This window comes from Colossoma macropomum, unplaced genomic scaffold (assembly GCF_904425465.1).
Source record: "Colossoma macropomum unplaced genomic scaffold, Colossoma_macropomum, whole genome shotgun sequence".
Taxonomy (NCBI): domain Eukaryota; kingdom Metazoa; phylum Chordata; class Actinopteri; order Characiformes; family Serrasalmidae; genus Colossoma; species Colossoma macropomum.
In genome coordinates this window covers 12,043,264-12,055,926 of record NW_023494790.1, presented here as the reverse complement: position 1 = coordinate 12,055,926, position 12,663 = coordinate 12,043,264, and the positions used below count along the sequence as shown (strand labels likewise).

At 39.4% G+C, this 12,663-nt stretch overlaps 1 protein-coding gene across 1 annotated transcript in view; it reads left to right on the top strand.

Moving 5' to 3' along the window:
• kcnh4b (potassium voltage-gated channel, subfamily H (eag-related), member 4b) overlaps window positions 1-12,663 on the top strand; it is a 103,875-nt gene that overhangs the window by 68,711 nt on the left and 22,501 nt on the right. Inside the window, exons 5-6 of the mRNA XM_036572128.1 lie at window positions 7,608-7,848; window positions 10,786-10,943. Coding sequence (XP_036428021.1) covers window positions 7,608-7,848; window positions 10,786-10,943 — 399 coding nt within the window. The remainder of the gene's footprint in view (window positions 1-7,607; window positions 7,849-10,785; window positions 10,944-12,663) is intronic.

The window sequence follows — 12,663 nt, the reverse complement described above, 5'->3', positions numbered from 1 at the left end:
AAAAAATACAACAAAATATCCATCCATGAAATATACACTAGAAACAAAAGGCAATGCGAAAGAAAAACATGTTGAGAATTTTCGACCCTCAATCAAAGGCTAAGCAGGTTTTTAATTAAATATATTAACAAAGGAATTAGAGAGTTCATCCTCTTGGGGAAGGGATCCAAAGCACAACCAAAGTTCTCATAGGAAAGTCTGTTCACTCGGCAGTCATCTTTGCAACACCTCCTTGCAGTTTTTTCCAGGCATTCAAGACCCTCTGCCTCAGAAGAGACCAACATACTCAAAATTAGAGGTCAAATAACAGTTTCAAACACATTTTTAAAACACAGGTAAATTCTGACAAAAACATGTAAAGGATCTGGCTCAAATAACACACACAAAGCATGATTTATCAGGTTGTTCTGGCGACTGCGCAGATCTCCACAACGAGGGGAGGCTTTCCTGGCTAGTTCCACAATATCGTTGACCCTTCTCTGTTCGCAGTGTAACCAGCAAGCTGATTGGCTCTTTTTGTTGAGGGACAGACACCATGTTGAGTGTTATGAGCGTTCCCATTCATATTTTAACCAGTGACCAGTCTCTTTATTTATAAGTTCTCTGGCACAACCCATATTACAAAATGTTCTTTCGCACATTGCATGCAATTGCACATTTCCACCAGAGAGGTCTCCAAATCCCCAAATCTTACATTGTGTAGCTTTAACTAAATACATAAAAATCTAAACTATGTCTAGTAAATATTTTACCTAAAAGCTCTTTTAGCGCTTCAAAACTGCTACAAAAACTGATCATTAGCTTCAGAGCTCCAGTACAGAAACCTAAAGAAGCAAGCTTCAACATGTCTTGACTGATCGACCACATTTGTGGAAAAGCAGAAAACTGTGTAAATTAGATTTTTTTAACCTTAGCGAGTTTATGGTAATGAATAGTAGATGAATTAATGCTATTGTTTTGTGGGGATTATCATGAAAACCCCCTATGCGTGTTTTCCACGAAGGAATTACTGTTACAATGGCAGTGTTAATTGGGCAATTGAGCACAGAGCTAACCTTGTGGAAATGTGCCAAATTGGTTTTAAAAAAGGCACACGCATTCCTGCACGCATAGCCGAACTGCTGCTAAGTGCTTTTTGCAGTTTGCTTCTTTTTCCCTGCACTTCTCTCCTCTCTTTCTTCCTTCACTCCTTGTCTTTCCTTATTTTAGAGTCTGCTCTAACCTATTTTCTCCACACTCCTTTGGTGCTGACCTGTCTGCACACACGCTCCGTCACACATGGTGGGCAAACAGGCCTACAGAGAGTCTAAAGAGGAGAAACCATCCAGAGCTAGTGTTCGAAGAACGATGGTGGATTAGGAGCTGCCTATCAGAGGTTTTTTCTGAATGATAATTCTTGTCAGAATAGGTCAGGGTTTTTCAGTTCCAGTGCTGCAAGTTTGCACCAGTACATTTTACTGAGAGTTTCTAAGCCCTCAATCCAGTTTATTACAAACCTCCTTTGTACTTCCACTCTCTGGCCACTTTATTAGAAACACCTACCTTGTACATCCACTAACTGCCCACTTTACCAGAAGCCCCTCTCCTACATACACTAATTGGCCATGTTACTAGAAACCCTTCCATTTGATTTCCACCCATTATCCACTTCATTAGAACCACCTACCTTATAGATCCACTCTATAGCTGTACAATTATAGACTGCAGTCGATCTGGTGATGCACAATTTATCAGCTCCCCTCTACCCCATTCATCATTGTACAGTTTCTGACCACAGGACTGCTTTTGACCAGATATTATTTGATTGATGAACCATTCTCAGAACAGCAGTGACAATGGGCAATGAAGGATTTTATGTAAAGAATATTTTAAGACATTATGTAGGTGGAATAAGTTGTTGTCAGCGCTTAAAAAGCTATAGTGGAACTGTTTTTGACAGGAAAAATATAATGCAATTTGCATAGATTTCCATAAAGTGGCCTGTGAGTGTAATTATGTGTATTATTTAATTAGAATATGGCTGTCAAACTATTACAACAAAGAATTGCAATTAATTCCATTATTCTGTGCAGTTAATCATGATTAATCCTGTTATTTGGTGCCATTAATCACAATTAATCACACTATTTTTGTATAGTTAATCACGATTAATTGCATTTGTCTTTCTTGCTCAAATTGGACCCTAAAGAAAGATTTTTTGTCCATTTTAAAAGCAGTGCATTTTGTTATAACCATATAATACATATAGCCATATGTATTTATTACTTTTAAAAATACAGCAACAATCAAACAGGGTATTATTATCTACAATCTACATTTTCTTCGTGTAACCACAGGGTTCACCAGAACATGAAACTCATGTGATTTCCACAGAGTGAACACAGTTTCCAATTTTTAGCAGAGACACTGAGTGAGAGCAACAGCGTCTGCATGATCCAACCAATGAATATATAATTATGTGGTCTCACACAGAAAAAGATGCAGGAAGCATTGCGCTTTAAGGGCAAATGCTTTTTTAGTGAACAGACAGCAAGAAAGAACTGCCACTCAACGCTAAGCAAGCAGCTGGGAGGCAGGCAGGTCACTTCCAGCCATACAGCTTCACTTTTTATAGATACTAACACTGACCCAAGTACCCTTCAGCCCAATACACAAAAACATAACACGTGCACATCATTAAGCTAACAACAATTTATGTGCAATAAAAGTCTCTCCTACTGCGAGCATTGCGGCCCCCAAGAGCCTCTTCACACAGCTGCTTTGCTAGGCCACGCCTCCCAGACTCCTACAATATATATCATATATACGGCCAATGATTAAACTCCTCTGTGATTGTAGCCTCATTCATACAGCTTGTGGATGCTCTCAAGGAGAATGGGAGTTTTCCACTTGTTCCACTGTTGCTTTTGTTTCTTTGCTGCTCATTGTCTAGGTGTCGCTTTAAAAGCCATTTAAAGACTGTAGCAAAAAGCAATACAACATCAAAGGTGGGATTGGGCCATAATGCACCGGAACCTCTTTTCAGAGGTAAAAGTCTGAATGGAATGGCGTTCCAGCTCAGATCTAGAAAACCCAGGTAACCATTTTTAGAGAAATCATGTGTAGTTATTTCTATAGGGATCTAAATTGCGTGCATGAAGCAAAATGTTCAACAAACCTCAGGTTCTGTCTACAGGCCGTTCAGCCAATGGCAAGTCAGTACTGCAGCAGGGACTGCCCACTATGTCACAATTGTCAGTAAGCCATGTGTTTAGAACATGAAGACAGCCAAGAAATTTCGTAATCGATAATGAAAGTGGTGTTTCGCTTATTTCCTCAAACCTTGGTAGCATTTTAATACCTGGTGTACTCAGTGTCGTTAATATTATTTGATGATTTGTGTGTCTGTTGCTGACAGTTTCAACCAGTAGTCTCAGTTTAAAATGCGACTTGAGTGTAATGTAATGACTGCTGATGCCAGCCATTCACTGTAAGCTAGTTAGATATTCAAATATAAACTTATCTAAGGTAAAAAATAACCAGACACTGAACATGTTTTTGACACTTAATTAGTGATTATTAATGATGCAATCAAAACACTGATGATTGTAAGGTCTGTAATGAAAATGTCTAGGCTGAATGAAGACCTAGATTAATTTGTAACCATCATTTCCACCCCTGATTAACAGCATCAAAAAATAGTGCCAATAATATTAAATACCTAACGCATTAACTTTGACAACACTGTTTCAGATGAAATATTTTTATACTGTTACACTGCATACTGTAGTTATACACACTGTCCACTGCAAGATAATCTACAGATATTTGAATCAGTGCATATTTTCTAATTGTCTGAAATATTAATCCAAAAAAGGTTTCCAAACTCTATTTATCAGCGCAGTTTCATCAGCACATATGGAGGCCATCCAAGGGCATTTGGTGGGATGCTTTGATGGTGATCACTCATTCAACCCCAAGGCCATTATAGCGGGTGTGCTCTGAGCTTAATGAACAGTAAAGAGCGGATGAGACCGAGGGGGGCTTTTGGTCGCATGTCTTCAGGCCGCCGAAACTAATCGCTAGCAGAGGGCATGGGCCGGAGGCTTTGGCTTGACCTATGTGATGTAAAACCTAAATTAAAGAAAAACAGAGATTCTTCTGCCCATCAGTTTAATGGTGCTGCAGCTGAGAGTGAGACACATCATTAAACGAGTGCAAGCAAAGAGTCAGAGGTTACATTTGTGACTTCTTTTATTTTATTTTGAGTCACATAGAATGAAGCACACGAAAAAGCAGCAAATTGTTGACCGACTGCTGAGAGTGGATCATCATTAGGCATCTTCTGTTTATCACTCTCTCTCTCTCTCTCTCTCTCTCTCTCTCTCTCTCCGCACCCCCCCTCTCTTCCTCCCTCCTCCAACATTTTAATCTCTTTTCAATTCCACGTCAACATTAATGTGAAAAACAAACAGTTTAGTGTTAAAAAGCAGTTTTGCTAAATTAAAATGACTGACTTTATTATGAGGTGTCTAAAATTCATTATAAAACAATGGGTAAAACTTTACTTGTGCCCTGCTATAAACATGTCATGGCAAATGTAATAAGTTGTCATGACAGATTGTTTTCAGTAATATAACACCTTCTGAAATGAAAAATTGTCCAATCACGATTTTTTCTCTGTGGCAGCTAGGTAGATACAGCCATGTGAGCTCTGCCATTAGTTAGGCCTTCAGGAGCTTTACTGTAGGCCTTACACATTAGATAACTACCAGCATAATTAGGAACTGACAGTGGAATTAACCAATCATATTTTGATTTACAGTGAGCTGGACCAATTTAGATCACTTTAGGTCACCTGAAAGTATTAGATACATCACTGACTGCTAGTACAACTAATAGTATTACAGTCAGATATTAGAAATGGTAAAGAGCAGTGGCAGCTCTGTGTCAGAGCTCTTTCCTGAAGGAGTCACTATAAAACTGAGTAAAATAGACTTTAGTCTTTTATGTACTTCAGATATCTGAGTTTAATCTAAACCTGCCTAAAAAGATAGCTTAGCACTAACATACTATCAGAAATCCCTTAGCGGTGCTAGCAGAAAGCAGCATTGTCATAAAGGGTTTTTTCATTTAAATTGTAAAAGAAAAAAAAAGAAATACATATTTGGGTAGGCCTGTGAAAAAGTAGGTAGGCCAACTTGGTAGATACAATTTAGAAACATGATTTTGTCCTGCAGTATCATTACATCAGGCTATAGCCTATCACTGACAGCAGTACAGTCATCACCCTATCTATTTAAATGCTTCCACCTTATGATGAAACAAAACAATAACAGTTGACCAAAATGCTGCAACACCCTTCAAAATATGCATCCGCTCAGGACATGCACAACTATGGCCCAATGAAGACAACATACCTGAGTTAAAATCAGACCACAGAGATGTGAAGATGAGGAAAAACAACACAGCAAATGTAAAAACCTAAACCTAAACATAGATTAGCAAAATTATACTGCCATGAAGAATTATATTTATGGACCATTTGTGTCTTTGATGACTCAATGCACTGAGATAGACATCAACTTTTTGAGCACTTTAAGAAAACTGTTGTTTTTGGCCTTGGACGGGGAGAAAACAACATATTCTACTCTACTGGGGACTGAATGTCACTTTTAGAGGTCCCTCAGGTACATCTTTTTACCACAACTTCAAATGAGCTGAAGCAATGGTGGATAGCAACTTAATAAATATCTCTATCTATTTGATTGGCTAGGCCTGTGATCAGTCTAGGAAGGCCCAGGCTTAACTGTGGCTTCACCCCAGTGATAGGACCAATGCTTAGAGTCAGGAGCCCTAATATTATTAATATTATTATTACTATTATTATTATTATTATTACCAGCTTTGGTGACTCCCTGTAGTCCAAAAAGAGTGTTCAAAGGCAGATTTCAAGAAACTGTGTTAATAAACAGAGTTAAGTGGACGTTGTATGGTCAAACGGCTTTCACACCATACCCTAAGGACTATAATCACCCGCCCATCCCAGCCAATTACATTCTCACACACTAGCTTCATTAACCTCATCAAAAGAGCTACAAGCCTCAAGAGACACCAAAAATTTCAATTTAATACTCCATTACCCATAAGCCCATATTCTGGCCTTCTTTTTTCTGCTAGAGCTATTGTGTTGAGACGAACGGAGCCTTTTTCATCCTTATGGTGCTTTTCCGCTTGTCTCCGCTTGACATGATCGCTCCAGTAAGAAGCTGGTCCTCGTTCAGAGAAGGCAGTAATTGCACTGGTTAAAGAGGAACACTGATAATGAAAGTGTTTCATTCGGTGAAAGGATCCTCCAGGTGCTCCATTGTGAAGCTGCTTTTCCATCTCAGTAAGACATGTCAATTACAAAGTTGTCTGCGAAAGAACAATCCTGAAACCTGCCTTAGAAACCGAGGCTTGAACGTTCTCCTCATCCACTTTATCCAGCGCTGCGGTCGCCTGAATAATTCATGCTGAGAAATGAGCGGTTTCGGGGACAATGATGAATGAGGTGATCGTGTATTCACTCAATGCTTTATCACGTCAAAAGAAAAGCCGAGAATGGCAGAGTGACAAAGCTTCTTTCTTGCTCTCCCACCGTGGATGTTCTAACATCAAAATTGTCTTGTTTGCAAAGAAAAATAGCAGCTGACATTTTTAACTGATGTAAAGATGAGGTGTCTCCTTTTCTGTTTCTCGTGATCCCATAATTAACTGTCATGTCTGTGGAATGTCATTCAAAAGAGTGGAACCACTTGTCAGAATAATTGTTATTCAATATCAACGTCCAAGTCATCTCTACCATCCTCAGTTGTACACATTGTAACCACGGCATTACTTACCACGGTTATTTTCCTGCACATTATATGTAAATAATACTATATTTTGCACTTCTGGTTAGATGCTAACTGCATTTCATTGGCTCTGTACCTGTACTCCGCACAATGACAACGAAGCTTAATCTATTCTGGTCTAATCTAATCTAATATCCAGTCATATGCAAAAAGTTTGAATTACATGTTTTGTTGATTTTCTAAGTGAATCTAAATATAGGATTTTTCTGCATATTTTAGTGCAGAGTTTCTGTGTATTTGCTGAGTTTAACATATTGAAATATGAAATATAGCATTACTTTTGCACCTTTTAAATAATACTCATAGATCATTACAGTTTATTGTTTAAATAATAAACTGTGATAATGTATTCATAGTTATTTCTCATCTCACAATTACTATGAATAGCTAATCAGCACTTTATTTTTTTGAATATAAGACATTCTGGACATGAAGTTGGAATTGCTTGGATCATGAGCAGCAGAAAATGCAACCAACTCCTAAAACTGAACTTTGGAGATGTGGAAAAACATCCCTGCAGATTTCTTTTTGGATGCTAAATGCTGAAAAAATATATATTTAGTTGTTGAGGTGTTTGTGTCATTTTTCGGTAAAATATATGTTTTCTGAAACATTATTAACTTTTACTTAATGGCTGTTTTGAATGACTGGAAATAAAATCAATATACATACCCCCTGAAGAGAAATGTACCCAGATGATAAAGTGACTACTTTTTTCTTTTCTTTCTGCAGAATATGTTTGAGAAGCCGTCCCTGCCGGAGTATAAAGTGGCAGCAGTGCAGAAGTCCCGTTTCATCCTGCTCCATTACAGTATCTCTAAGGCGTTGTGGGATTGGATGATCCTATTGGCTACCTTCTATGTTGCCGTGACAGTGCCATATAATGTGTGTTTTACACCATACAATGAGCTTGACACGGCAGCCAGGAGCACCATCGTGAGCGATATTGCTGTGGAGATGCTTTTCATTCTAGGTGAGTTCATGTCAGGATATTGTAACTATACTTACAACCCTAAAGCTCAAGATGGGTTTAAAACAATAGATATTGTAGCAACTTGCTTGCACTATCATGGGAGCACGGGAGGCATGGCCATATAGAACGGCCGTGCACAAAGACTCTCAGGAGCGCTGCGTTTGTGGTAGGAGAGTCATTTATTATAAACAAGTTGTTGTTGTTGTCAGCTTAATGATCTGCACATGTGTTGCTCATGCTATTTTGTGCTGTGCAGATGGGTAATTGGTGCAATGTAGGTGCCTTTGGCAGGAGAGATGATAAGCCTAGAAGTAACCTGCTTGCTCTCTCACGTGTTTCAGTTAGCATTGAGCGGCGGTTCTCCCTTGTTGCCTGTTCAAGAGCATTCACCTTTAAAATGTAATGTATCCCGTGTTTTCTTCTTTAATGATGCCACACTGGTGTCAGAAGTGGGATAGCCCCCCTCCACAAAGGACTGGAGAATAAACGTCCATAAACTGAAGGCGCATGCTGGAGAAAGCCAAGCCTGGCTGAGGACTGAAGAAAAAGAATAAGCGATGCGAGGACAAGCGGCGACATGGCTGGTCAAAGCCAAGAGTCAGGGCTCCAGCACACATGAGCAGCACCCTTGCTGGCACTGATGGGTGGCAGAGGAAGTGGAGCATGGCCAAGGGAGCGCCAATGTTGTTGCCGCCATCCCAGTGGCGTGAGAAATAATGCCACAAGCTGTAAGGAGTTCCACCGTGCATAGGGAGGATGACAACGACTCAGTCTCTCCGCTGCAGTGGGGGACCCACTTGAACTCTGTGAGGTCACCAGGATGGCTCACCTTAAAGGGGGGCTCTTTAGCATCCCACTATTGTTTGATGTGTCATGGGTGTATGGGAGGTGTGGCAGCGCGTATTGTCATGGGTGTGCGGGAGGTGTGATGCTCTTGGGAGAAATTTGTTGTAAATAAATTGTTATTGTTAGCTTAGTGATGTGCATATGTTGTTGTGCTATTCATTGCTAGGCTGTGGGGTAGTTGGTGCAGTGTTAGTGCCTACTGCCAGGTGGTAAAGCTAGAAGTGAACCGCCTGCTGTCTTGGCCCTTCAGCAGTGCAGTGGTGGTTCTTCCTTGCTGTCTGTTCAATAGAGAGCATTCACCTTTAAAGCCCAACGTTTCCCACATCTTCTTTTTCGCTGACGCCAAAATATATTAATGTTTGGAGGAGGCTTGGATCTGGACATGGGTCTTATTGATTATAGGAGGGTTCAGAGGGACATGAGGGTTCAGTTTAGTACAGTTTAATTCAGTTGAGTTTAATTTAAAAGTATGACTCAGAGTGAGAGCTCTTCAATTACTGCAAAAAATTCTCTCCTGCTAAACTGTGAACCCCTTAATCAACTGCGTCAAATAGGTGTGCAGTGGATTGCTTAAGTCTCTCATTACTCTCTCTCATCCAAAAACCTGCTCATTTTAAACATGGTAGACCAAACATGTCATTAGATGAACTAGCATGTCATTGTTGTCCAGAGAAAAACAAGTATCTCCAAAATGGCAACTTTAAAGGAGACAATAATATAAGTTTTTAAATGTCATTCAATGTAAAATAGCCTTATTTCAAGTGATTTTGGACCAATTTTGTTGGTTGTTTCATCATGAAATTTTCACACAGCTGTACTCAAATGGTGAAGAAAAATGAAAAATAAAAAATATATTAAAAGCAATTGCAATAAAAGCAGTCTATATTTTACTTTACTTTATACCTGTTCCCACCTAGGCATAAATTTTATGCCCTGTTTAAGTGAAATTTTAGTTTATGACCAGTTTGTGCAATAATCTTAAAGGCCCAGAATGTTGGGGCCAACTTAACTTATGACTAGTCATATGCACTGTTAGAGGTGAAGGTGTCCCTGGAGCTTGTACTGATCTTAAATTTGAGATTCGAGAGTTTATTTGGAGATTGGATTGGTCTTAAAGTTGACCAAGAGCCTGGGTTTGTCCTAAAGTTGACCAGAAATTTGGACTAGTCCTAAAGTTGACCAAGAGCCTAGATTGGTCCTGAAGTTGGCAATGAGTTTGGATTGATCTTAAATTTGAATGCCTGTTTGGAATTATCTTAATGTGAACCATGAAGTGTTTAGCTTAATTGCTGCCAACTTAATACTAGCATACTGTTGGAATTGGTTTTAAAGTTGACCAGGAGCTTGGATCGGTCCTAAAGTTGACCAAGAGTCTAGAGTGGTCCTAAAGCTGATCAGAAGCTTGGATTGGTCCTAAAGTTGATCAGAAGCTTGGATTGGTCCTAAAGTTGAATATGTTTTGAATGTGATCAATGTGATGTTAAAGTTGAATGTGTGTTTGGAATTTTTTGAAAGTTGACAAGGAGCCTGGATTGGTCCTAAAGTTGACTAGAAGCTTTTCATTGGTCTAAAAGTTGTCCGGAAACATGGATTTGTTCTGAAGTTCACTGGGAGTTTGGATTGATTTTAAAATTGACCAGGGGCTTGGACTGGTCTTAAAGTTGGCTGGGAGTTTGGATTATCTTAAATTTGAGCAGAGTGAATTGGCCCTTTTGTTGACAGGAGTTTTGACTGGTCCTATAGCTAATTTAGTTAAATAAAAAACACAGATCTCCTTAATATCTATGTAGTTTCTCTTTTGCTTAAATCCCCTGCTGCTCAGATATCCTCCTGAGCTAAAGACCTCAGTAATCTGTCTGCTTTTGAGCTTAAGTAAAGATCTCAATAAAGTAACACATTGTGTTCATTTTAGAAGAATCACTGCAGCTTGTCAAGGTGGCCAGTGGCCTAATGGTTGAAGAGTTGAACCAGCAACCAGAAGATTGTAGCTTCAGATCCTGGGTCTTGAGAGAAATAAGGCAAATTAAAGGCTGTGTAATCTACTGAAGCTAATGCTATGCTAAAGGAAAATCATTCTCTTTTTCTGCTTAGATATCATCCTGAACTTCCGCACCACTTATGTGAGCCAGTCAGGTCAGGTGGTCTATGACTCCCGGTCCATCTGCATCCACTATGCTGCTACTTGGTTCTTTGTGGATTTGGTGGCTGCATTACCCTTTGACCTCCTCTACGCATTCAACATCACTGTTGTAAGTGTAAACTACATTCGTATACATTCTGCATCTACTTTACCCTCACTTCTAGCTATGGGGTACAGTTAGAAACTGTAGCTCATCTGTTGATGCACAGTTTGCATCTGCAATCCTGTAACCCTTCATTAATGGCCACTTTCTGACCACAGAGTTATCCCTGGCTGGATTTCTTTTGGTGGTGGTCCACTCTCAGCCTAGCAGTGATGCTGATGTGCGTAAAAACCTCAGAAACACAGCTATGATACACTTGTACCTGCACTATACAAAATACCATGTCAGTGTCACCGCTGTGCTGAGAATGATCCACCACCCAAGTAATATCTGGACAACAGCAGCTCTGTAATGACCAGTGATGAATGGGGTACAGCAGGAGTGATCAATCCTGGTCTTGCACATCTACCACCCTGCAAACGAACACTCCTGATCCAAGTAATAAAGACCTTCAGGGGAATCTGAATATTAGAGTCAGATGTGTTGGATCTGAATTCTACACTGTGGTAGATCTCCAGGATTAGATTTGAGCACCCCTGTGCTAGATGATGGCTGGCAAATTGTGCAGTCTGTATTCGCAAACCTATATGAGAGGAAACCATGACTACTAGATCTAGGCTTTCAGTTCAGGCCATAAATGTCAAAAGATGGTCAGAAACATGTCTACAATAATGCTAATTTCTGTCAGTGCCACAGTGGGTTTCTAATAGTATTTTAGCACTAAGCGTTACATGAACATTCGACTGTTCTAGATTAAATTCAGACATATGAAGTTTGAAAAAAGACATTTCATATGACTTATTTGAAGCTTGTAGTGGATGCATTAACATCTATTTTACTTTGTAGCACATTTATAGTGACTTCTTCAGTAAAGAATCCTGCCATAGATCTGTCATTGTTTTCTATTTCTAAGTGACTTAACCACATTGATCAGACTATTACTCACACCCGCAGTCATTGACTTCCAGGAGTTCCAGAAGGCCTAGAGAAGGGGGAAACAACCAAAATGTTAAGAAGAGCCACTTTGTCCTTTCAATAAAAATCAAGCCACCTTGGGAGCCACAACATTTTATGTCCATTTTACCATCTTGACTGTAAATATATCTCAGTATGTGCTAATGTGCTAGTATAGGATGAAAAATATAATATGAATGAAAACACAGACTTACATTGCTCTGCTTTAATCTTTAGCACAGCTATAACTGCTTTTCTCACATCTCCAGCAGGAAACTTTTCCTCAAAAGTGGAACAGTTTCTTATAAAATGTTTCTTAACGTTTGACTTTTTTTACAAGGCTGAAGTCAGCTTCTCATTTGCCAGGTTCTTGTTCGAATTTTCCCGTTCCACCTTAAATAAATTGCTGCACTATTTAAGTTGGAATGAAAAAATTCGAACAAGAAGCTTGAAAATGAGAAGCTGACTTCAGCTTTGTGACTTTTTAGTGTTTGACAGTTTCTCATTGCAGATTAAACGTATCAGGAAACCAGCTGAGTGCTTATAAACGCAAATAAGTCCATTCGTCTCCAAATTGTCAATGTTCATCTTAAATCTTTCTCGTTGCTTTTTCATTAGCTACTAACAAGGCAAGGGTGTCTGCGTTGTTATGATGACCAGCAGTCTGTGCGGCAACCTTTAGGTTAAAGGGTGAATTAGCAGTTGTGTACATAAAACTCCGGTGTTTAAGACTGTTTTTTGTTAAAACTGTGTTGAACAATCAGCAGAGCTT